At 30.7% G+C, this 27,793-nt stretch overlaps 1 protein-coding gene across 1 annotated transcript; it reads right to left on the bottom strand.

Moving 5' to 3' along the window:
- Window positions 1–4,912: 4,912 nt before the first annotated feature.
- LOC132752463 (alpha-(1,3)-fucosyltransferase C-like) lies at window positions 4,913–10,401 on the bottom strand. The gene is made up of 2 exons (XM_060742789.1): window positions 8,669–10,401; window positions 4,913–6,234 (listed from the first exon to the last, which is right to left on the bottom strand). The coding sequence occupies exon 2, from the start codon at window positions 6,219–6,221 to the stop codon at window positions 5,061–5,063; it is 1,161 nt and encodes a 386-aa protein (XP_060598772.1). The 5' UTR covers window positions 6,222–6,234; window positions 8,669–10,401; the 3' UTR covers window positions 4,913–5,060.
- Between the last annotated feature and the right edge of the window lie 17,392 nt (window positions 10,402–27,793).

The raw sequence follows: 27,793 nt of genomic DNA, 5'->3' as shown, positions 1-27,793 counted from the left end.
TATATAGCTTCATATTCTATGGGTTAAAATAAATTAAAAAGGACAATCTTGTTACAGATTTGTATGCGTCTTATTGTAGATTATATTAAATGATACAATAGTACATTCCAATATTTGGATATTTTTGTGGATATAGATCAAGCATGAATGCTCACTAAATTATAAAGATTGAGAAAGGCCAATGGCTTTGTTTTTGTAGAGTTTTCCAAGTTTATTTTTAATATATTTTTTCTTATAAAATCTATCTTTTTTCATTTTCTCATTTTGCTATTTATAAAAAAATATATTTCAAGCTATAAATTTCATTAAGTACTATTTCTTTAAAAGCAACTATCAATCGGTATGCAGTAGCGAAATGAAATACACATATATATATATATATATAGTGTTCAGAAAATCTGAAGAAGTATGCACTTATATAAATCTAATGTGGTGGGTTATTTTCAGGAATTCTTCGTATATACATTTCTAAAAATATCAACTTTGGCCAAATAAACCCAGACAATTTTATGACAAAGTTATGAACATGGAAAGTAAGTATTTGAAAATAGATGTGAGTCATCTTATGATTCATTTCGGTTATCGGTAATTTTCTTTCTTTGTTTTATTCACTCAGGCATCTTGTGACTTACAGGTCTCTCCATAGTGCAGAAGAGTTTTGCTTATCAAAGTCAAGTTGAACTCATAATTTGATGTCATTTGTTTGGAATTGCTTTCCTTCAAATTGAGTGAGCATAATTTGCTTTTAAATACTTATTTAGATGTTCGAAGAAAATAACATGTACTTTGTCATTTTTGTGCAAATTTGTTCGAACAATCGTGCATTTTGGAGACATAGGTGCGGATATTATCCGGGTTATATACTTCTTCATTATGTTAAAAGTGATACAAATTACTTAGACTTTAGGTAAGGTGAGCACAAATAAATATTGTCTGCCTAAGAATGGTAGTTGCTTGAACCATGTGTTACTGAAAATAATATGCATGTTTTGAAATATTTTTGTGTTGCGGTTTAAGGCATGATGATGTTGAGCATGGTGATGAAAATTCATTTGATAGCATATCACCTGTTTATCCTTTAAAAACAATCAAGACCAACATTATATCTGCATGGGTGTGCAAAAGATGAGCGTACTACATTTCATTATGATTTATAACCTTATTTAATCACAAAAAAGGTAAAACGTGCCGTGATTTAGCGCAAGAAACACACTGACAGTAGCAAAGATTATCTTAAGATCTCAAAGACATTTAAGAAAATCGGCTATAAATTTGTAAGCCGGGGCGTAATTTTTGCAATTTTGCATTATAATTAGGTAATTTTGTTTGGCATGGATGAAGACCAGAAATAAACAAGTCAATTCTAGCTAATTGACAAATAATTTGTCACAACTACCAGATTTTAAGCAACAATTAACGGAAAATGGACTATGAATTAGTTTGTGACACATAATACAATTTATAATGCAAGCTTAATTAATAAAAATCTGGAAACAAAATCATCCCTCGGAAGCATTAATCACAACAAAATTACGAGAGAATTGCAGACTCGGTTTGATTGAGTCTGTAATTGAAGAATAATGAATACGTGCAACATCCCTCACGCCCCCTAGCACAGGCTTGAGCCGTACTCAATTCTCAACATTAATAGTGCTGGCATCAGTGATCCCGAAGGACCAGAAAAAATCAAGTTTAGCACCTAAAACTCGTTGTTTTCTTAAGATGAAAAATACTATTTCGGCGAGTATTTTTGAAGTATATACATATGTTTTCAGTATAACTCAGTGACAGTTATCATAAGAATTCTGACAATTTATTTAACAGTTTCATCTTTCGTGTAATAGTCTTTCCCCCGTGAAAATAGTTCAATCAATCGACAAATCTAAGCCTTCAACAACGTTAAACTTTACTGATTCATCTATAGTGAAATATCCATTGCTAGTGTTATGCCTTGTTAACTTCGATGTTTCAGTGTCTTGAATATTTTCCATTTATATTGTTTGTTTGTTTTTTTTTTTCGTTTTTTGCAGACCGTTTTTTCTATTTGTTGATATATTTACAAATTGTCAAAATGTATAATTTACAGAGATCCAGCTCATTGGATTGTGAGTCATTGCCATGCAGATAGTCTGAGAGTTGTTATATAAATTTACAGATATCATGTAAATAAAAACTTTTTTGATAATCACATAATTAAAACTTACCTGGCGGCCATATTGGACGCCGAAACAGACATTTAAAAAGATAAAGGTTTTCTAATTAAACCTGAAATGATATGTTCTCTACAAAATGCAGCTATATAATTGATCGAATATTGATATAATAACAGTAAACCCTTTTATCTACCTTCATTTTGCAAATTTTAAGCCTTTCATCCCTATTTCAGTCGTACCCTCCTCTTGTCATTTTGCAAGCGCTATTTTTTATTGGTCGATTGGTATCAAACCCACGCTTTTACTCATTGGTTGTTTTGAAAGCACATGATATGTCTTGATTACGTTCGTGAAGCGAAGCACTTAGCCATAGTTATGCAATGTCTAAAATAATACATTATCAAAATTTGGGGAAAATATGTATTATACAGCTTCTTTAAAAAGTTATTTTTCTTAATAAAAAATAATTATTATTTGATGAAAATTCTGAATTCAAAAGATAATTTTTGTGTTCTAAAATCAAACAATTTTTTATTAAAAAATATTCAGTAGCGCGCATACCTTAAACAAGGGTAACAAGCGGTAAATCCATACTTACGAATTTCCAAAATGTAAGCATTTTTCCGTACTTTTTGCAAAAACGGCGTCTTATTTATATATTACAAGATACTATAATGAATGTTGAATGAATAGTATTTCAATTAAAGCAATATTCACTACATAATGAAACAAAGAAAAACAATATTTTAAATTTATGTATGTAACATTTTTTTGAATGTATACTATTTTTGTCGGCAAAAGAGGCAACGTCATGAAATCACTCATCTCTCTGCATATTACATGAAGGTTAAACAATTGACATTTTTAACATAACATTTTCAAGTTATTCAAATTCTGCTTATTAAATATGGTATGTAAGAAAATATTGTTCCATTAAATGTACAAGTAAAGAGTGAACAGCGTACACGGAAAGTTTGTTAATAATTTGAGTATAATTATATAATTGTGACAACTATATTAATACCAGTTGTTTTTGGTAGTCATTCTTTGGTATCAAATCCGTAAGACATGACAAATAAAGTCCTTATCCTAATTCGGATCATAATTAAAACAACTAGCATTCTATAGTAACGTATTCTGATGTCATGGTATAGCTGTTACATAAGCACCCTAATGATTTATGATATTATGGCTCAGTGCCGCTTATATATACAACATATGCACCCTGTTGATTTATTATTCTACAGCCCCGCGGCGCTGATACATTTTTTGTATAAAGTAAGTTTGGTGACAATATCAATTAAAATACGTATTATTATAGAGCACGTCTGCAAAATTTATCTCGATTAAATTTATATATCCTAATAAATTTGCAATTTATTGCGACATACACATTTACACCTTGCATTTTAAATTAAAACGGTAATTATGTTTTACTTCTAGAATTGTAAGTCAATATTTGTTATTTCATTTTTTTCTATTTTTAGTCCGTTGCGAAACTAAAGTTATGCAAGTCATTGTCACATAATTCAGGAACATTTATTTATACAATTCATAAATTATGGTATTTGTTTTAATCAATCAAGAATCAATTTCTCTTTAAAAGCTACAACAGATCCTTCGGAATGCATTTGGTACCGTTCTAAAGCTTGAAAGATAAGAGAATCATTTAAAAAGACAGGCAATATTATTTTAACCTTTGTCACATAAACCACATACTTTAATGATCAATGAAAGTCCGTGAATAAACACTGTACTGTAGTTTTTTTTAAATGACAAAACACCACATCGAAAACTAAAAAATCTTATAACCAGTAATTTAAGTTTGTGTAAGCGTCTTATATATAAAACATTAAGATTTTAATCAAGTAATAGCTTCTTGCCATAACATAAAAGAAAAAGAACATTAAATATTAATTTTGAATTTTGACCAATGTGCATACACTTTTACTGGCAACTTATACTGTAGCAAGCATGAATCTTAAACATGTGTTTTTATATGGAGGCTGTGCATGCAAAATTCCATTTACGTCACATCCGGTAAGGGGAGTAACTCTTACTTTTTTTAAGGATCCCTGCTAGATTCCGTGATCTAAATCCGTCTTTAATCAGTAATGGTTGTGATTAATGCGATAATGGGTCATTGTTACACAATGTTATGTCATAAATGAATCTTACTATTCTACGTTTCTATTCACAAAATCCGAGTTTGAAAGGATAATGGTTTTCATATTTTAGTAATATAATGGATTGCTATAAAAATACCAATATGGTAGTAAAATATGGTTTTCGTGCAACAAAGTTCCCGTATATAACGAGTGTCCAGATAATGGTATATAAGTTATATACAGACTTAATTAATATACAGTACCGTACATCTCCGTGTTTCATGTTTCCCGTGTTTTACTTGTATATATTAACGATATACGGAACTCAGTACACTTCCATGTATCCAAATGTGTTCCCAGCGTCAATAGCCGTTATACCTTGGAAAAGCATCAGAAGGTATATTAAAATGTAAATCTGTGGACAATTTTATCGTGTCCAGTAATAATCTGGTAAGTTTAGCAAGGGTTAACGGATATGTACAGTACAGAACAAACGATATGTTCGTTGAAGGTAAAGACATTTTATACGGTTAAAAGTTGGCCGTAATTATTTTTACATCGATGATTTAAAGTAGTAATAATACAAGCTTAACCAATTCCAAAAAAAAAAAAATTCTATTTTTTCTTAATTTATTGACATTTTATGTTTCTTAATAATAATAATAATAATAATAATAATAATAATAATAATAATAATAATAATAATAAAAATAATAATAATAATAATAATAATTATAATGAAATAATAAAAATAAATAAATAAATCAATAAAAATATATATGTCAAATATCTTTCATTTTCAGACAATATATTTTGGATTAAAACATGTCCCGTTTTCAAGATAATCAGCAATGTCTTTATATGTGCGGATATATTTGTCTTTATTGTTCATATGCTCACAAAGCCTGCATGTTGATACTGCTCGGCTATATCCTGGAGTACCATTAACAATATATTTGTCTTTTGCTTGTAAAAACTTTGTAAATAACTTTACGTCATTACTTACGCTAAGCATATAATTTGCCAATGATTTGACAGAGGAAAAAGATGAAGCATCAATAAATGCATTCTTATCAAAGTGTTTCGAATAGTTTAATCCACCGCGGACAATCAAAATCGTGTCTAAAGAAATGTAATTAAAAAATTTCTCTGAAACATAATCTAAACAAAAGTTATTTTCAAATGATAAGTAAAATTTATAATATTTGTCAATTCTTTCATAGAGAGTTCTCCCTCTTACTCTCGTTCTGTTTTTAGAACACTTTCCGTATATATCAACCTCGATGCCCTCTTTTATTAGAGCTCGGACATATTCATCTCTCAGACTATCTGCATGGCAATGACTCACAATCCAAGCAGCCATTTTAGTTTTACGATTATATACAGAAACGTAATCGCGTTTTATCTGTGTTTTTCTTGTAACTAATAATTGGTGAGGAAGAAATATATCGGAGTCAAGGCGATATCCCATCGTCCAGTTCATCGTATTTTTCCATTCTTTTTCTCTGAACCATCTTGTCCTTACGGCTGCAATAGGTTCTGCTCTATAAATTATCCATATTTGAGATTCTTTGCGTATTTGTTTCAAATATTCACCTTTAAAGGGAAGATTGTCTTGGGCATTGAACACTATTGCCGACATCTCAGATATATTTTTAACAAAATCAGTCAAAATGCAGTTTTTAAAATAACAGCTGCTTTTCAAGTATTGGTTTCCTTCCAGTATATTCATGTGGCGAGGTTTGTTTATGAATAGTATTGAAATTTGTGTTTTATTTTTGGCTGAACAATCCGAACAGCTTTTACTTTCTTGTACATCAACCAGTTTATTATCAGAATTAACTGCTTTTACATACATTCTGCCTCGCTTTCTTGTTTGCATGTAATACGAAGTAGTAAGCAAAACTACAATACCCATCAACAGCGTTCCTATAACCATCCATTTATATAAATTCACCATCGTCGATTATTTTCTGAAATAGAAGGAAGCTTGTTTTGTTAGCTGTTATAATATCACAATTGGTGAATGGATTAAAAATACGGTAGATTATTAAGTACACCAGCAATTTACGTATGTTTAACCTGCTAGTTATATTTCTTTCGTCGTCTTAATAGAACAATATATCTCAGCACAAACTATTAAGCACAGGCTTAATGTTTCAACACACGCTTTTAATACGGGTATGTGTACACACATGCAATGATGAAGATATATTACAGAGCATTGGGGACTACATCAAAAATTGTGTGCCATATTTAAATCCCATAATGCACGTAAAAGTCTTATTGTAAAAAAGCTCTAAAAATGCAATTAACATTCTTTCATTCGTAATGGATATTGAGAAGGAAAAGTGTCTTGATATGTATGTATTACAATGCATCAATAAATGATGACGAAATGGTCCTTATACACATCTACATTTTTTATCTGAAATTGGACCTCTAAGATTGACGTTGATTTTGTCACAGAAACCAGACCTGACTTTTGTGTGCGGTATTCTGCCTAACAATCATTAATACTTGTGCAAGCTATATTGAGATCCCTCTATGCATAGAGAAGTTTTGCTCTTGACAAACCTTTTTCAATAACCTATAAGTGTGACATTGACCCTCATCCTAGAGACCTGGTGCGAAACGGCTTTTCATAAAATTGAACATTTGTTTGGAGTTTCATTAAAAACATCACACACCTGTAATATAAAGTTCCGTACCAAAGAGGACCCTTCAAGCCTGCTCATCCGCTATGGATGTTCCAATAGCAACCTTGCATATAGAAATGATGCTTTCTGTGACGCACAAGATAAACTCATATAAGCATTTTCAATAAGAATAAGAATAACAGTGTAAAATATTTGTTTTATGTTTCATTTTCATAGTTAATTATATAAATTAAATCTCTTTATATTGATTGAATTGTGTGAAAAATATAAAAAATATGTTGAATACTGAAACTGATTTGTTATATCATTTGGATTATGTTGACATTCAAGGACTAAGGAATAAAAACAAACATACAAAATTGTAAATTTCTGAACGTTGATTAATACAAAATACTTTGATACCGTTACAATACATTTTGTACCAAATAATTGTGATGTATGTTCATGGTATATCGAACTTAAGTGCAAAAACCTCCTGTAAGTTAACTCAAGATTTTGCACTAACAAATCATAAAGCTTAAAAGACTGCTGAATTCTTGCATCTATAATACATTAATGACAAAAAGTTATTTTATAACTTCATGCCAGAGACAACTCATTTTTATCTCCAAGAAATGGTCACCTGCGTACGGTAATTGATAAATGCAAAACACAAGTTATGAAAACTTGTTTTTTTTATACAAGATAATGCTTATCTGACTATCTACATAATTTTTCCCGTTAGCTAGTTAGTATGAAATTTAGATTTAGATTAATCTGCAGTTAACAGTAAGTAGATATTGCGAATACTTTAGACACGTGAACTATAAGTACATGATATATAACTTGTAAACGAAAACTGCTATAAATAAACAATAATGTGTAAAATAATAATAAGAAACGCAAGAGATATGTCCGAAACATATAAATGAACTGATGTTTGTGTGTATAATTCAAAAGTATATGATTATAAAGTAAACATAAACAACATTTTATAGATAGACTGATAATTATATATCAATTAACTATAAAAACTTGTTAGACAGATAGGTTTCGCAATTAATGTATGGTTGGCAGAAATATGCAAAAGCTTAAAGGTAAACTTTCCAATTTACGTGCACACTTTAAATGAGATATAAAATTCAAAAATGTTAAATTTATCATTTTTTCGTTTTCAAATATTCATAAGATAAACTTTTCACAAGGAAAAACGTAAGGAATTTGAGAGACAGAACCCTTATAGATAATGCTAAAGTATGCATAATTAGTTAATGAAAAAGAAAGTTAACGGGCGAAAGCTGAGGCTGAGGTCAATTCACAACTGTTACAAACCTTGTTACCAACTAATTGTGTGTTGCCCTTATGACACATAAATTACATTTCATGTGAGCTACTATTTAATTGAAACTTTAAATTTCAACGTTTAGTAAATATTAGACGAAGCAAATCATTGCTTACCAAAATAATTAAAAAATACATAGATAAACATTCATAAAAAGATAGATAAAAAATAAATACATAAATAAATAAATAAATAAATAAATTAATTAATTAATTAATTAATTGATTAATTGATTAATTGATTAATTAATTAATTAAAAACAAAGTTAAAATAATATACAAAAAAATAAATTAAAAAGCATCTGCTATTTCGGTTTTTATTTTGTCATCATAAGAGCATACTTTAAAAATGTAAAACAACAATGAAAGAACAAAGTAAATTAATTATAATTATTAAATCAGATAAACCAAATAAATCGTCAATTACCTAGATGAGTCATACTATGATTGCACCTTCCCGACAAAGTATTCCAAAATGAAAGCACGTAAAATGAATATATGTTCAGTCTGGATAGAAATATATGTCATAAGGGCAAAATCAACGTACGTTTGCGTAAAATTTGTGTGAACAACTGCATTGTATATTATTTTGGATAAACTGTAAATTTAACAGCACAGATATAGGCAAATATCTTGAACGTCGGTTTGCTGTATATAACTTACTTCTGAATGGGAATATATCTTACACATACACTAATGCACTCAACACAATTTGTAATATGCAGTCGACAATTTGTAATATATGAGTTTTAATATAGTGTATAAAACAATAACAACAAAAACATGCATTTATTAGGAAACATATCAATGATACAATGCGACTATATAAAAAAGTGATTTTCTCGTATGTAATAGTATTTTATTTTCAAATTAATTTGATTATCATTAATTATAAAAATAATCTACGCTCGTTTGCTCGTCTGGCAATGATACTTTATCCGTTCAATACTAAAGGTAATTTCAAATTGATGCATTTTCGAGAAAACCCCGCCTTACTTATTTTAAAAGGGCGTCTTTAATTATTATCAGTGTGAATAATGCATATATTTAACAATAATTATTTGAGAAATATTAACTCACCTACATGGTTTATCAAAATAAATGTAAATAAACTTGCTGCACCCGTCCACTTTTACAAAAGAAACAATGCAACGGTAACACTCCAGTTACACAGACGGTCGATCCCCAATCGGTCATTTAATGTTAAATTTACTCGCTGTTATGACCGGTTGTCATGCGTGATTTTATTTCTGGTTTTCTGTGTAAAAGGCCATCGGTGACAGAAAGCACTGATTAATCGGTGTTTGATAGCTAGTCATTAGTTGTTAAACACTTTCTGTTAGATATGGCCGGTCATTCATATTTGGTTATCTTTGTCCGATCGGCGATATGGGTGATTAAGAGCTTGCATATCTCATGATATAGGTTGCTGTAGATTATTTGTCACCGATCGAGAATTTTAAACATGTTTAAAAATCCCAATCGGTATTTTTTCACCGATAAAACTTATCTTTCCCCAATAGCAGCTGATAGGTGGAAAACAGGTGACCAATAGGTGATATGGGTGTCTTCGGTTCAATCAATAATTTGGCTACAAAAACTACCGATCAATCACCGATGGCTCTGTGTTACACCCCATTTACATAATCTTTATAGCCTAAATGCAGCGGATGAATGGTTTAATAAATAGTTACAACTATTACAATTTTGATTCAATTCTAAATCCAAAATCAAAAACGGAAACAAATGCTGTCGCTGAAAAGTAATTAACGCCCAAAATAGAAGCCTTGATATAAAGTTACCGTAAATGCGTTATTGAATTTATCTTTGTGGGTTTCACATATATTTGGCAAAAATCCAAGATACTATGCATAACTAGGCATGCCGACAAATAATCCTGTAAAGTTTCACCGAAATTCCCCCCGGGGACATAAAAATGTTTTGAGTTTTTGCATTTTAATTACGTTACATACAAATTGTTAATTATGACAAGGTCATTTAATCAGTGACCTCACAGTGTTGTATTTCCATGTTACAAAACAAAAACGCCTCAAATGTTGTAGTAAAAATAAATTATTAACATACTAAAAAATGAAATCAATGGGTTGGACACACTGGGATTTGTGGTGGTAAGTAAGGAAAGTATAAGGTTTTTTTTCAGACGTATCATTTCCGAAGTCACACAATACAACACATTATATATTCCGGTGAGACGCTATTCTTGTTCATGTTGTTGTATGATTCTTTTCATTATCTTTTAATGACTTTTATTTATTTTAGATTTTTGTTGTATTTCAAGATATTCGAAATGTAATTGTCATGTTAGTATGATTATTTATCTCAAATAAAAAATTAAGCACGTTGCTATTCATTTTCATATAGCTATTCAGAAAGCAAGTAAGTTGAGGATTAACAATTATACATAAATGAAAAAGCAATGTGTCCATCACTTTTAAAGCATATAAGCAGACATGACAACCTAAGAGAAAATACAATGACTTATTAGACAAATAAAAAAATATAAGATGGAATTTCCTATATGTTTGCCCATTATTACAATAATTACAATAACATTTTTTGACAGAGTAAAAAAATTTGTAAAAAAATTATGTCTGAAAAAAACTAAAGTTTTTCTTTGCCCCATATCAAAGACGTGTTGACCTCTTTTAATGTAATGAAATGTTCATCTGATGAAATATCAGAAAAGAAATAACTTAAAAAAAAACATTGCTTTACCTTTGAAGTCTGAAATATACTTTAACTTGAGGCCATTTTTGTCTATGCCAGCTTTACTGAAACACTTATCCTCATATTATTGCAGTCTTTTTGTTCTCTGAAAACATTATATATGGATATTTATCTGCTTTTCATATTAGGCAGACCGTCCTCTAGAATAAGCAATAGGCAGACATATACAAATTTTGACAAACTTTAATATATATCTTAGCCGTTTTTGCCAAATGCATACATTATAAACATATGCACAAACATGTGGTATCTTCAAGATATATCAACAAATAAAGGATACGCTTCAGGTATTGTCTGCCTATTTTTACATATACGTCATAGACCTTGGGCAGACATTGCATATTATCATCATTATGCAAACATTTCATATATATCCTAATCATTGGGCAGACTTTTTACATTGTTACAACAAAGTGCTTAATTATCAAATATTTTAAATGTCTTCCGCAAACCAGTGTCATAGGATATGACAATGACGAGGGAGGGGGCTATGCCCCTCGTGTTTTGATGCTCTTTATATAACTTAGACATATTGACAACAAATATTATGCCCCTAGACCATTCTTCATCAAGTGTATATTTTTTTCAACAACTAATTTGACTCCGTGATCAGTTATCAGGCTTCATCTGTAATGAACCTGCAAATTATGTATAGATAACAGACATGGAGGAATAACAAAACAGAACTGAGATATTTTCCTCATTTGTATTGAAATGCAAAGTTGTAGAGAAAAAGAAGTAACTCTATCCATTTCATCTAGGGTAAAAATAAATTCCATTGAAGAAAAACAAAAGCAGACAATCATAATATTTATTGCTATGTCAGGTTGTACAAAATAAGAAGTAATTCTAACCATCTCATTTTGGGTAAAATAAATTATTCAGCTATTCAACATTATGGTCTTGTCACAAGTGTTTTTTGTTCAAGTATGATTTTTATCTGTAAATGGCTAACAAAGTTATCTTAGAAAAAAACTTAATTCATCATAAGTATTGTTTTGTTCAATTATGAATCAAATCTACATAGTTATCTATAATTATGCAAAATTCAATAATTTAACCTTGGTGGACCTGGTCATTTCAATGTCAATATCAGAATTCTTATACATGTATATGTGTTGTTTGTAATCCGTTAATAAACAACAAAGTTATCTTAGATCAAGCTAAAATAATCAATTTACCTCGATAGTCAAGGTCATATCAGAACTATACAACACGTAGGTCCTGTCAAAAGTAATGTTTTGTCCCAGTAATAAACAAATCCACAAAATTCAATACTTTTACCATAGCATTCAAGGTTATTTCAAGCTCAATATCACATTGGAAGATATATGTCCTGCCTTGACAAAGAATCGATTTATCTAAAATTAGAAAGGAAAAATGCATGTATGGCAAACAGGTTTGAACTGGACCAGATGGGGAATTAATCTCTTGATGCAATCTGAGAAATGACATAATGTTCAACATTTAATATTTATGCTTTATATTATAATACTTTAAATATAGAAAACAAATATAAGGAAAAGCTGATGAAGTAACTACTAATGATGAATTAACATAAATAAAAATCAATCAACCTAACAGTTCAAAAATTTAAATTTGTGAGACAGCGTGCCTGAAGAGTCACAAACGCACTACAATGTATGTAGACATTAGTTAAGAAAATAAATCGCAAATAAATAAATAAAAATCAACTCAAATTTTGTTGTACATTGAAAGTCATTTTAAACACTAACAAAATAATTGATGTTATGCTTGTAATGTCTCAAACTTCTTAACATTGCATCAATTTTCTTAAACATCTGAGAGCATCTTTAGTATCAGGTCATCTTCTAGATGAGCTTGCAAGTACTTCTTAATTATGTACTTGTGTTAATTTGCAAAATTTTTTTCAAACATTGACTTGATTAAGTGTTAGACAACAAACCTATGATAGCACACATGTTATGTTGTTTTTTTTTGCATTATTAAACTTGACCATGACCCATATGACCTCTGACTAAGTCTGTATATACTAAACATCAAGACCATCAATTCAAAAATAAAGTCTGTGTGAGCAAAAATGTACAAGATTATTTTTGGCATCAGTTACCTTGACCCCAGTGACCTCTAACTCCACAAAAACTTTGATGTCTATTAAGGTACTTTGTATTAGTAAGTGTGAAAATTATCAAGACATTAGTACAGATAGAGCTTAATGTATATCCAACTTGCGGGTTAAGGCATTGTTAGGTAATTTGCAATTACTTTGTATTGATAAATAAGATACATTTATGAAACCATTGATAAAGGTAGAATTTAAGAAAAATCCAAAAGACAGACTAGCGGATGGTTCAATTACTATATGCCTAGGGGCATATAAAGTTATTGAATGGGCAAAAAACAATCAGAAGGACAGACAAGCAATTTAAAAGCTATATGCCTCCATTTGGTCCCTGGAAAAAATCTTATTATAAAATAATTCCAAAAACGTTCAACTTTTCAATTTCTTAAATTTCCTTGCAACATTTTTTTTCTTTTGTTCTGTTCATTCATTTCATTCATTCTCTCGATGTAACAAAGCACATTCTAGTTGATTTTCCTTCAGATAGTCTTCTAATTCATTCTTTCCTGAAATTGAAAATGAAAAAGTACAAACTAGAAATGTGTCCATAGGACACGGGTGCCCCCCACGGCGCCACTGTTCTGTCAATCTTATGAATCTAGGTCAAATATTTTTTGAAAACTAAAGATATTTTACTAAGTTAAGGGCAAGAACTTTACAAATACTGAATAAATCCACAAGCAAACCCCAAGGTGCATAAGTACACATGCTGACCAACATTCTTTTAAACTTTAAGGCCTACAAGTGAAATACTTTTTGAGCTATACATGAACAAGTTGAAAATTGCAAATTTATACTACTATAGTCAAGGGCAATAACTCTTAAAAAACTGAAAAAAAAATTCACATGCAAAGTGTCCGGTTCATAGCTTCACAGTGATGTGAATCATTATTCCTGTAATTGAGTGATGTTGATCATTATTCCTGTAAAGTTGGTTGATTCTAGCTAAAGCACTCAATGAACAAATAACAACATAATGAAACGGGTTTTACTAAGTCAAGGAAAATTACTCTACAAATACTGGATAAATCCATAAGCAAAACTCCATGTGCAAAACTAAATATGCTAAGCAACCTTCCCGTAAGGTTTAATGACTCTATGTCAAAACACTATATAAATCCAGACAAAAATACCCAGGTGCACAACTACACATGCTGATCAACATGCCTGTAAAGTTTCATGACTCTCGGTCAAATACCTTTTGAGTTACATGCGACACATGTTGAAAATTGCAAAATTTTACTAAGTCAAGGGCAAAAACTCTAAAAGTACTAAAAATATCTAGACGAAAATACCCAGGTGCACAACTACACATGCTGATCAACATTCCTGTAAAGTTTCATAACTCTCGGTCAAATACTTTTTGAGTTACGTGCGACACAAAAGAGAACGGACGGACTGACGGAAGGACGGACGGATGGATGGACGGACGAATGGACGGACAGTCGGGCAAGGGTAAATCTTAATGCCCGCCACTAAAGTGGGGGCACACAAATTGGTCAAAGACAGAAAAAGCCGTGTTGCAAAAGTATGCAAAAACTCATGAGGCTCTGGTGTTACTTAAATTTTCTACCACTGACCATTGATGATATTGAAAATTTAACTAAGTCAGTAAACCGGAAGTGGATGAGCAACAGACCTGAAATGGAATCCCACAATATGAGATAACATGTCAATGCTGTGAACCAAATATCATAAGGCTTTGGTAAGTAGTTGCTGAGAAAACTGTTACGAAATTTTCCTACTATTGATCATTATTTATGTCGAAAATTAACTAAGTTGGCAAACAGGAAGTGGATGAAAACTGAAATCAAATCCTATGATATTTGACCATGTGTAATTGCTGTATATCAAATATAAAAGGTTATAATAAGTAATTGCTGAGAAAACTGTTACGAACATTTCCTACCATTGACCATTACTGTCAAAAAATATTTATTTAAGTCGGCAAACAGGAAGTGGATGAGCGACAGACCTGAAATGAAATCCCACAGTATGGGACCATGTGATAATTTAAACCAATGCGGGTTCAAATCAAAGTAGTGACTTTTTATTTCTTTCATATGAGTTAGAGATATCCAGCTAGTTTAGAGGTTTGTTGTTCTACTCTAGTTCCCAGTTGTGTCTGAAATTATATATGAATGAGACCTGACATGTTCTTCCACCAATAAAGCTTGATATTCACTGCATGACATTTTCAGTGTTGTTGTAACTTAAAATACCAACTAAGCATCTCATAACAAAATTCAGTCAGTTTTTTTTAATGATGGTGCAAATTAAAAACCTCTTTTCTCACCCGATCCTATCACTGTTTTATCTTGAAATGAAGATAAAATTGTCATCAGCATTGATTCCTCATACTAGAAAAATATAACAATGTTTTATAACTCAATATACAAAACAAGTATTAAGTAGACATAGATATTTCCAACATGACCCAATAAATTATTAAGCAGAATGCATTTTACAACACACTTTGACATGAAAATATCTCTTCTCAAAGTCAGTTTATATATCTTTCCTCGAGGACAATTTTGAAAATAATGATGCAAAATATCAAAGTTTTCATGATATTTTATAGAATCTTCATAAAGAAACAGAAGTTTGCATATTCATTTTCGTTTTAGGTTATCTATTAGATAATTTTAACAAGAGGCATTGCCGGGCGGGTACAGTGCCTGACTGTTTTACCTTTTCTCAAAGCAAACAAATAAACGTTTAAACAAATCTTCAAAAAAGAAAATCAAGATAAAAAAGTTTGTGGTTTCTTTATAAATAAAAGACAATGTTAAAAAAATATAATCAAAATTCAGTCATGATAGTCAAGTCAATGTTTTAATTATTCCACATGATTGTTTGGTCACATTGACACGTGTTGGAATGAAATGAAATGAAATTCTGTATACATTCTAATTTCTATATATTTTGCTTTTGAAGCGTTAATACATCTCTATATATTGAATGAAATGTAGACGCGGACAAAATCACAGAGTAGGTTTAAAACAAGTAATGTGATTAGAACAAACACTGGAAGTAACAATAACATATATTAGGGATATTGCATGATTGAAACAAGTTTAAAATGTTCATTTCAGGTGTTCTTTAACGTTCCCAGAGTTCACTGTGACAACTATTTCAAAAATCTTAACAGTGTAAGTTGACCCACATGGGTCAAGTTAGGAAATCACAATTTTATTCTTTATAAGAAGAGAAGTTTTGTTCCGGTGACTGCCTAGTGTATTTATATTGAGGATATTTACAGAATAATGAATAAACAATTCAGAAAAAAGAAATGAAAATTTTGTCTGTGTCTCTCTTAAAACCTTGTTCAAAAGACTATACTTTGTCCAAGTATGAAAAAATCCATGTATTAGTACTAGTAACAGCCTATTATAGCAATTGTCAGTGAAAATAATATAATTTGACCTTCAAGGTCAAGGTCATACATGAGTCAAGGTCTGATTGTGTTTAATATACATGTACATAAAAGTCCTGACCTAAAAGATGTTGTGTTTTAATATGAAGTTAATCCATTGATAAATAACAAAACCATAGCCATATTAAAATCAAAGAACAGAAGGCGCTGAATTTGTTTGGGTCTCAGATGTCAGAAAGCTGAAGAATGTGAGATTATAAACCAATTTGTTTGTAAAGTGTCACTAAATTATATGTAGTAAATTGGCTATAAGACTAATTTCAACACTGATATTCAATTCAATGTTTATTTGGCCTAATCAATTAAACAAAATGAATAAAAAAACAACAAAAAACCATAAGTTGTCTGAACTGAGATTTGAACTCCGTACCTCTCGCATCTAAAGCGAGCGTGTAAACCCCTCGACCTCGGGGAGTTATAAGGTAACAGCCTGAAGACTTGCATATTATTCTTAATTAGAGTTTGTAACTCTTATTAATTTCGATATATTTTGTTCACGGTAAACCTGTTGGAACACTGAAAGAAATAATCATGGAGCTGAATATAAGCATGGATATTTAGAAGAATTACATAATTTTAGAAATCTTCGACCAGTCGGGAACAAATCTTCGACCAACCGTGAGCAAATTTTTCGTTACAAAATTAATGCGCCTGTTATTTGACAATCGTTAAACAGTGATCTCCCCTTAATTTTTCGGCCTTAATGTACATATGAAGAGAAATAACCGCTCTGAGGAGTTTGGAGTACTTTTCGCATTTGCAAATAAGAACATCAGGGTCTGAAATTTCGCTACGTTTTTGGTTTGACAACCCAAACAAATAAAAACAACTACACTTGATTCAATAATTTGAGTTTGACATTCAAAGTCAATTTAAAGTAAAGGTCATCAATATGTGTGTTTGTTAGGAAGTCTAGTTTTGTCCAAATCAAATCATGACGATTAAATCAAAATTGAATAATTTGACCTTCACGGTCAAGGTCATTCAAAGTTAAATGTCAAAGTCAGTCCATCCTTTAAGAAGGTCTTGTCCAAAATGTTATTTTGTCAGAGTATGAAGATAATGCATTTTTTTTAATTTCCAAGTAACAGACCATTGTAGCAAAAATCAGTTATAATTCCATAATTTAACCTTTAGAGAGCCAAGGTCGATTTGAGTTAAATATACATGAATACAATCCATTCAATAATAACACAGTTTTAGCCAGTTACAGCAAAAACATGGAAAATGTCGATGATTTGACGAAGTCAAGGTTATTCATGATTGATTAAAAGGCAACGTCGACGCCGACATGACTGTAACAATACCAATACTTTTTCAATAAAAAATGTAAAGCTAAAAATACCTCAACAGTGCCTTTATTTAGGCTAGTTGAACGTGACTCACATATGCCTATAACTATTGGCTAGCGGTATGAGCCCATACGGCTAGCCACTGCGATCGTAGAAACACAGAAAGTTATCGTATAAGTACCAGTCCTTATCACACAGCCAACCTATTCTTAAACCTTTCAATCATGACCTGTTTACTTTTTACTAAAAGCGACTATAATGTCATCAACTTGTGTGCATAAAAGTTTAGCTTTGGCAGACATGTCTGCTGCTGTCAACTGAAAACATTAAATAGGAACAGATTTTTATATTAAATCATTTATTGCTAAATAGCATAATTTCATACAAATTGCTATTACCTTTAAAGTCCTGTAGATATACCATTAATTAATGCACGAAGATAAGGCATTTACAATTTTTTCCGCGCGACGTCAAAATATCATACCTCTGATCAGGACACCGTATCTTTCTGTCATACAAAATTGAAGCCAAGCTTGCATAACTCAAGCAAACAGATGATAATTTGCCCAAAACAAGGTAAAATCATCGAATGTTTTATTCCATCCAATGTGTCATTTAATTTGAAGCTTACTGCTCTTTACTACATGCAAAATGCTTCGCTACCTAAGTCAAGATAGTGAAAACAGCTGGGGCTGCAAGCATGCTGTCAAAATATTGCTTTGATTGCGGAACATAACATCTTTCTAGTCTGTTTAGTTCATAATGACTGATCGAAATCCAATATAGATATGTACATTATTGTTGTTTGAACAAGTTTCACCACTTTAATAACCTGATTTTTGTATATTTGATATGACTTTCATGTTTCCATGTGTGTACTTCAGGTACTGTACAACTTGAACAATAGTATTGAATTCCATCAATAAAATTATATATTTGTACATGTAAGTAGATCCACTGGACCCCGAAATTATATCCAAAATAAGAAAATAACAATTAAAAAAAATCCCATACATATCATGTATATACTATAAAAGTTTTTTTATAGTAATATGATTATATATATTTGAGGTTCTTTTAAATTGTTTCTTTTTATTTTGGATAGAATTTTGGGATCTTGTGGTAGATCTGAAAGTATACAGTTACTTACAAAGTTAAGTATGGTGCATAAGGAAACAATGCCAGTAATTATCAAAAAAGAAAGTTAACCATTATATATATAACAAAAACACAATCTTTGTTATAGCCCAGAATTTAGTGACAAGTATAGTATTCATTAGTCATGTTGAGGTCCACACAACCTTTTGTAAACACTTTTTCTTCCATCATGCGAATTGTGTTCTGCAAAATTAACAATGAATTGTTTCAAAAATTTGATGGAATAATTAGAAAGTTTGAATACGTTTGCAATGTCTAGCAATAAGATATTTCATAAGCTATTTCCTTAAATGCAATTAGCCCGCCATTATTATTTTGTCCAGAAAGATATGGTGTCTCTGGCAGAAGTATGATATTTTGAAGTTGCGCAGAAAGTTGTGGTGTTTATTTCTGTTTCATTTGGGAAAATGAATATCTAAGAAGCAAAAAATCTTAAACAGTAAACACTGTTAAATCAGGTTGAACTTCATCCTGTAGGGTGCTTCAATGTCATGTGATATAATAGCGAGCTCGACGAGCTGGCCCGCAAAGCGAGCTTTACCGTAACGCGAGTACCTGCTAGATAGTAATGGTTTTGAAAACTTTCGTTCGAAGTACCGACTTGACACATCGCAACTTTTCGAACTACAAGATAACGATAAAAGCCAAGGTAGTCTGGTTGAAAATGGAAGTGTAGACTGGTGTCCTGCACACTTATATGGGAACCTAAATAGAAAGGGGGAACCTGAATAAACAAAATCAGTGTATAGAATACCGAATGACAATTGTAAAAGTAAAACGGAAAATGTAAAATAAAATTGAAAGATACTTTTATACTATTTTACGGTAAAAGAAAATCGAGCTCGCTTTGAGGTTTTGCCTTTTTCATATTATCACATGACATTGAAACACCCTTCATGTAGTCCTATAAATATTACGTCGCTTTAATATATTTCTGCTTCTGGGCAAAGCAACGTCATATCGAAATTGCTCAAAAACCCATAGCATGTTCCGCCAGAAAATCGGGCGGAACGAAAATCAATTGAGACATCGTCTAACCTATTTATAATCAAAACTAAAAAATAAATACCTTTTGTCAAATTAATTAAACTGTCACATCCGAAAATTCATGATTGAATCCTCTCATGGATTTAATTTCCTTTTACAGCCGATAAACAAATGGCAGCCATACAGTGCGAGAAATCTGATTGGCTAATTCAAATGCAAGCGTTTAACTGAGTCAGAACATACTAACGGAATATTTGTTTTTAACGAAATAATTGCCCATGCACCGTCATTGTGTTCGAATATATTTTTCCGTTCACAAAATTGGAATCAATCAAGTAAAGCACCTTGCTTAACCAATCTGGCTGATGGACAAAAATAGATTGTTGTTTATATTTTATTTTAAATTGATAAATGACGAGTTGACCAAAAGATGGCACTAGACGAGTTAACCAGGCTGGTTGAAAATGCCCGATCGGGCTTAGACACAAAAAATCATATTTCTAGAAAAAAAATTAATAAGTTTCTTTCTCACTTTTTGTTTATTAAGAATTGATATATGATACAAATCAAAATATTTTGGTTATCATTTTCTTTGGATTATTTCCCTTTTTCCCATTTTCTGGAAACAAAATATTTGAAGTTCATAAAAATTATATTGTAATGTGAATTTTATTATAGAAATGTGTCCAACAACTTCATTTTGCCCTAAATTATTGCGCCAATACCTTTACTCAATATATTTGGATTACATATTTTGTTTTTGGCATTTATATTTTGACAATTCTTTGACACTGTACATTTTACTTTGAAGTTTCCTCTGAAAACTAAATGAAATGATTGCCGACAGGTGTTGGCGCAATGAATTAGAGTATAAACAAGTTATTTAACCTATTTTGTTTTACATTTTGCATATGTAACATATGCCTTATTCTCATCGATTCGTGCCCTCTCATCGATTCGTGACTTAAATGAATGTCTGGTATAAATACTTTTGCGAGGACATACACCATCCGAAAACTATACAAGTTTTATTAGACACTTGATTTGACAATTCTATCCAATCAAAATGCGTAATTGAACAGGTGTAAATGACCTTACCCTACAATCAGCTGATGACCTAATTACTTTAAAATATTCGATATTAATGTTTTTAATTTATCAAACACAGTTGCAATTAAGCCAAAAAAAAACATTATGCTGTAAGAATTTACTTAAGACTTTGAAACATACATTGATCAGATCGGACTGAAAATAACCATGCAAACATTTAGTGGTGTGAGCACCTATATTTTGATGACGTCACAGAGTGAATTGGATATCATGAATCGATGAGTAGGCGTCCAGCCGAGCAAGACAGTAATGTATGACATGTTCAGATGCTTTGAGCGGTTGCTTTTAGAAGTTTTTGAACTTTTAGATAATGTATTTATTCAACAAATGCACTTATTGAACTGTATGTATGTCTGATATTTGTTGTGCAAGTGCAATTTTTCCAAATAAGAGTCACGAATCGACGAGAGAAAAGCATATACAAAAGCATGAAAAAAGGGAAATAAATCTCACAAAAGTGACAGTAGCAAAATATTTCTTTTTGTTAATGCCAAATATTATTCTCAATAAACAAAGTTTAAAAGAAATATCTTTATCTTTTTTCTAGAAATATAATTTTTTATGACATAAGCCCGATCGGGCATTTTCACCAGCCTGTTTACCGTTGACTGAACTGACTTGAGGAGATGTGTTTTTGTAAATGAATTCAATCTGTCGCTTATGATAACATTTCCTGTGATATCTTCCTTAAAAAATGATAAATTTGATGAAAAATGAAATGAAATGGTATTAGAACATTTGAACACAGGTACAAAGATAAAAAAAACCTCACACATGCTTTCAATAAGACAATGCCGCCATGTTGGATATCTAAATAACATAAATAACCGTACCAAACCGAAAACTTCGTTTCCGTCAATATAAAATGTGATGTAACATTTAAAGGAATGAAAAAATCGATTTTTTAAAGGAGGTGTTTAATTCAAAACAAAAAACGTTTTATTAAAGAGTTTGAATTAAATATCAATATATTTCGTGAAAAGTTCAAACACATTGACATTTTCGATATTTAATTCAGTTTTGAAAAATGTCTGCCCAAGGTGCATAATGCGTATATTCTGAAATATATACAGCAAGTTTTTAAAATGGCTAAAGATATTTGTTTTTAAGTTTTTCAAACAAATATAATAATCTTATAACAAAACCTGAAAAATACACCCAATAATTGAAAAAAAAAATGAAAAAAAAAATCGGAACGTAAGTAATGGCCTTAGTCCGAAATAAAGGCAGACATGATATCGTCTGCCTAAGTTTCAGGTCTGCCTATTGATGTAAAATGTTTACGTTATGTCTGCTTTATATGTAAGAAGCAAATAATGTTTATATATATATATAAAAAGAAGTTCGATTCCTTGTGTGGGTCTCATGTATAAAAAATGTATGTTTTGGGAAATGCAGAGTACAAAGTTCGTTAATTCTTTATACGTTTATTTCTGTTAGCGCTTTCAAATGTTTCTACATATCTTCAGACAGTAACGTATAATATAATCATAACAAATATAACATAACAAATATAACAATGACGTGACGTTATAAAAGTGCGGGAAACGTAAAAATACGACGTTCCGCTGCAAATGAGAAGTATGAAATTGCTACAAAAAAACATAGGGTAAATATTCTATAAAGGGAGGTAATTGATAAGTATTAAAATTCAAAACATTGACTAATTATAGAAGTAGATACAACGTTTGCATTACCTATAAATACTTTTTTTATATTAGTGAGCTAAACGAGTAAAAATATGTCAAATAATGTTTTACTTGAAACCATGTGGAAATGGAAAAAAAAATACTTATATAAATGTAAAGATCTTGCATGAACCTTTATATAGACTAAATAAAGGGAAGTAATAAATATTCTTAAAAATGAAAAGCATTGACTTATCATAGAAGTAAATGCAAAATTTGTATTACTAATAAGTACTTTTTGATATGAATTAGCTAAACGAGTAAAAAATGTCAGAAAGAAAGTAACTTAAAACCATGTGGAAATGTAAAATAATTGTTATATATAAATACCCAAGTTTATTGTAGAACTTATATTAGGTTAATATGAGCTGTTTAATTGTGGCTTTAATATGCTTATAAGAAATAATTCTTTTTCATCTCTGAAATGATCATCAATCTTCAGTACTTTATATAGGAGAAATATATTAAACTTTCCCCCTGAACACTCATGTGGATGTTTATTCACCTTAAGAAAACGAAGTGACTCTGTATTAGTTTGTTGTCTATGTAAATTCATTCGTAAGTTTAATCCATTTCTAGTTTGCCCAATATAAAATTGTTGACAATTTGGACAAATAATACTATATATTACTTTTTTAGTTATACAGGTCATACTTTGTTTCACTGTGAAATTTTTGCCATTTTTAAACTAAATTGTGTTACCTTCGATAATTGATGGACATGTCTTACACCTGGTTCTGTTACATTTTGTTACAGACGGAATGTCCACTTTCATATCAAATCTGGAGGGTGATAAAATTTGTTTCAAGTTTTTCGGCTGTTTTTTACTGTTAAGTGTCACAAAGTGAAAGTACGTTTGTAAAATCTTGCATTATATTTTCACGCCGAACCTCATTTTTACTCTATATTCATTGATGTGAGATTGCATCATCTTTTGTTCAATTTAGAGTTTTCGGGTGAAATTATTATTAAGAGTATTTTTATGGTTTGCATAAATTTCCATGTCTCAATTTAAACATCTTGCCGTCTATTTCACAAAAATCCTTTCAGTAATAAGAAAGTTACATTTTTGTTTTATGAACCAGATATATGTATTATGTCTGTATTTGAAGGACGGGCCTTTATTTTACATAACTACTTTTCCCGCCGTCCCAGTTTTATTTCGGGCAAATCGATTTTTCATGTTTTGCACGATCCGTTTTCCCGCTCAGTACTCAGTAGTTTGCTATATAATGACTAAATTTTAAGTGATATATTGCAATGCACTGGACGTTATACAGGTCACTATGACGGTGACAGACAAATTATATTTGTCATAAAATTACAGCTTGTACAATGTAAATTTAATTTTCTAGTGATTTTGTTTCATAAATTTTTGCTATTTCGTAAAATACTATTTTCTATTAGAATTATAGTTTATTTGATTCAGGTTTAGTTATTTGGCAGTAATTTATTGTTTTTTAAATTTTCTAAATTTTTGCAGAGTAAATTTTAAAAACTCTTTTTATTCTAGTGTTTCGCTATTGCAAATTTATACCGAGACATGTTAATTGATGTATGTTAATTGAAGTTTTAATTATATTGTAATTGTATAGGAGCCATGAATATTTTATAGATATATCTATCTCTATTCATAAATAATTTATTATGGTTCTACCGTATTTGTGTAACTTTATGTAAAATGCTGCAGTATGATTTGTTTCAATCAATTTAATTTACGTTATCATCTTACTTCATTTCATTTATCATCAGTTTTTGTTATAAGTAAATACAACGTATCAAAACTAACGTATCTCTAGAGAAGGATCTTCAGTGGCATGATTTTGGAAGACGTTTATTTATTGGTGGTTATCATGTGGCGTATATTTGAATATATTTGCAACGCAGTATTATGCGGATGTGATTGAATTTTTGTTCCACGGAATGTATGGTGTACTATAGTGGACATTTTGTTTATCAAAAGAAGCACGTTATTTTATTGGAAACCGACAAAGGTCGAGTCTTTTCCAAGGGACTTTATTATACCCTTATGTTTGATTATCATGGAACTTACCATGTTTTATACTTTGTAGCTTCTTATTTGAGGACACACCCGAAGATGACACGGGCCCTCCACACGTATGTCCATGGCTAAAGGGTGACGCATGCCCTTGTTCAGGATCCTATCAACTGTGCCAACACTGTAGGAAGTACAGTTACTCTTGATAAGATTTTATACAAGACGCCCGCAATTGTGACGAATTTTGTTCAACAACGCCACCACTTTATTGAAACATCATGACAGAAACTTTACGGGAGAAATAGACTGAGATACGTTGATAGTGTTTGTTTGCGCAGTGATTTTTCATATATAATCATTTTTCATTTATAAATATTCGTTTCTTGTAAATAAATTTGTAGATATTTTCTGTTCTGAGTTGTTGGTTGTTGTAGTCCCTATTGTGACACTGTTTATAATTATTTTCTGTTGTAATATATTCTACATTCTTTCACTCTTTTGTAGAATTGTTTTACAAGAATTTATAACTGGGAACAAGTTTGTATTTCTGGGATTGTGGGTTGAAACGAAAGGGATAACATCATGAGCGGAAGTACGAGTGTCTTGACGATCAGTGGTCTTGATGGGTCCCTTAGATATAGCCTACTCTATTCCATGTTGTGTCAGTACATCTGGATAATTCTGTTGTTTTAACTGTAATTTCAATTCTGTTAGACGCTTTTCTTGTAAGTCTTTATTTTTTATGATAGTAATAATTCTTGAAGCTATATTGAATGGTATGTTAACTTTAGTATGCTTAGGATGACATGATCTAGAATCTAAATAGTTGTGTGTATCTGTAGGGTTACAGTATAAATCTGTAGAAATATTATTTCCTGACTTCAAAACAAGAATATCCAAAAAAGCCATCGCAGTTTCACTTTCATTATATGTGAATTATATACTTTGATGCAAGTTATTAAGTTCGTTTAAAAAATCAGACGTGTCAATTTCTTTTGGTAGAATTAAAAAGCAGCCGTCAAGAAATCTCTTCCAGTTAAGTCATAAATAGCTTGAACATTCATTGTTGTATTAAGTATTCATCCTTTCATAAAGAGTTTCTTCTAAGTATCCGAGGACTAAGGTAGCGTAAGTTGGAGCGATAATAGTACCCATAGCTGCACCTTTTTTCTGAATATAGTATTTTCCGTCGAAATAGAATACGTTGTTGTAAAGTACATGTATGAGTTTTAGCGATTTTATTATGAAACTATGTTGAAATCGATTGTCTATCTTTTCTGGCATTTTTTCCATCCAAAATATCACAGCTTTCAATCAAAGATCGTGGGGAATATTGGATTACAAGTTTATAACATCGAAAGTGACTAGTTTAGATTTATGATCTTCTATGTGTTTTGGTAAATATTTCAGAAAGTCTAAATCATCTCTAATAAAACTAGGAACACATTTACATAGAGGTTTAAGAATTATATCTAATAGTCGGCTGAGTCTTTGTGTTATGCTATTAGGTCCTCCACATATAAGTCTAAAGGGTAAATCGTTAGGATCACAAACTTTCAGATATTCTGACTGTTGTTCATTCAATGAATCAGCAATTGTTTTACTTTTGTGAATTTTTGGTAAACCATAGAAATAACTTGTTGTGTATTCAAAATTTGTTAGATTGTCAGACTCTTCTTTCATAAGGCCATTACCGTATTTTCTAATAATGTCATGTAAAGCAGTACTGTATTCAAAAATGTAAACTGACCTCTTTATTTCACACCACCAATGTTTTAACATTTTGACTTAAGCACAATATGGATTGTTTTCGACACGGACAATGTATTTTCATACTCGCAGTTTATCAGCTATTCTGCAAGGAACACATTTGTTTATAATTATTCAAAAACAATAGTGAAATGAATGGCAGCAAGAACTTGAAAGACTCCCAATACCTCTAACCCATGTATGTTTAGAACATATTACTATAAAACTGTGAATAAAACAAAAGTACTCCAAATCTGGAATGTAGTCAGTTGAGATTAAACTTGATATGAATATTGTAGGTACATATTTTATGTATCAGATCTCTATGATACAATGTTTGTTCCCAGCTGGAAGTAAATGAATGGGATGATGGTGAAGTAATGCACTTTGTGATATGGAAAGCCAATTCAGGGTGTTCTAAACAACAAAATCTACGATGATGAAATTTATGTTATATAAAATAGTTTTATAGGACATGTTATATATACATGTCAAGTATGCCAATACCTCATACTGTATTAGTGCAACATAAAATCATAGACTTCAAACATTTTCCTTATTTAAAAATGGCTGAAGATACAGAAATTGTCATGGTTTTCTGCGCCTGAAACTTCCCTGGCCTTATAATAAGACAAGGAAACAATGGAAGACAATAGTACAGCCCCAAATGTACACCTTAATGGTTATCGAAAATAGATTACATGTACTATCTGATTTTATTGACCTGTCAATTTTGAATACATTAAAGCACTACTTTACATATTCAATCCCACTTCGGGTTTGTCAGTTTATTTTACGAGAATTAAGATGGAGTATATCGATAACGTTAGGAAAACTCTCACTAGCTTAATGTAAGCTTTTGCAAAATCAGAAAAAGCACAGTGGGTTAAGTGATTACCTAATGTATGAGAGGTCCGAGGTTCGATACCTTCTTTTGAGATTTTTTTTAGACTTATTCTTTCTTTATTTTTAAGTATATTTTAATGAAAATGGTCAAGCGCATGTAAAATTGTCTGCAACTATGAAACACTGAATTGTCACGTTTTGTATTGTATTTTACGGCACTGAAATGACATTTATTGATTTTAATCAGAAAATGTTTTGAATATTAATTCTTAAACAAAGTTATATACAAAATTATAGTATTTGAAAAAGTGTAAAACATATTCAAACAGAAAGAACAACCATAACTTCAAAAATGTTGAAAATAGTTGTGAATTAGAAAGAAAAACTTGGATATACGCTGACTCGATTACAACACGTAGGACTTTAATCTTATTA

The sequence above is a fragment of the Ruditapes philippinarum genome, unplaced genomic scaffold (assembly GCF_026571515.1).
Source record: "Ruditapes philippinarum isolate M1 unplaced genomic scaffold, ASM2657151v2 ctg9223_1_1_1_1, whole genome shotgun sequence".
Taxonomy (NCBI): Eukaryota; Metazoa; Mollusca; class Bivalvia; order Venerida; family Veneridae; genus Ruditapes; species Ruditapes philippinarum.
This window is presented reverse-complemented; position numbering and strand designations above follow the sequence as displayed.

Excerpts from the sequence above, each read along its gene's own strand:
- LOC132752463 (XM_060742789.1), bottom strand. The coding sequence starts at position 6,221 with ATGGTGAATTTATATAAATGGATGGTTATAGGAACGCTGTTGATGGGT.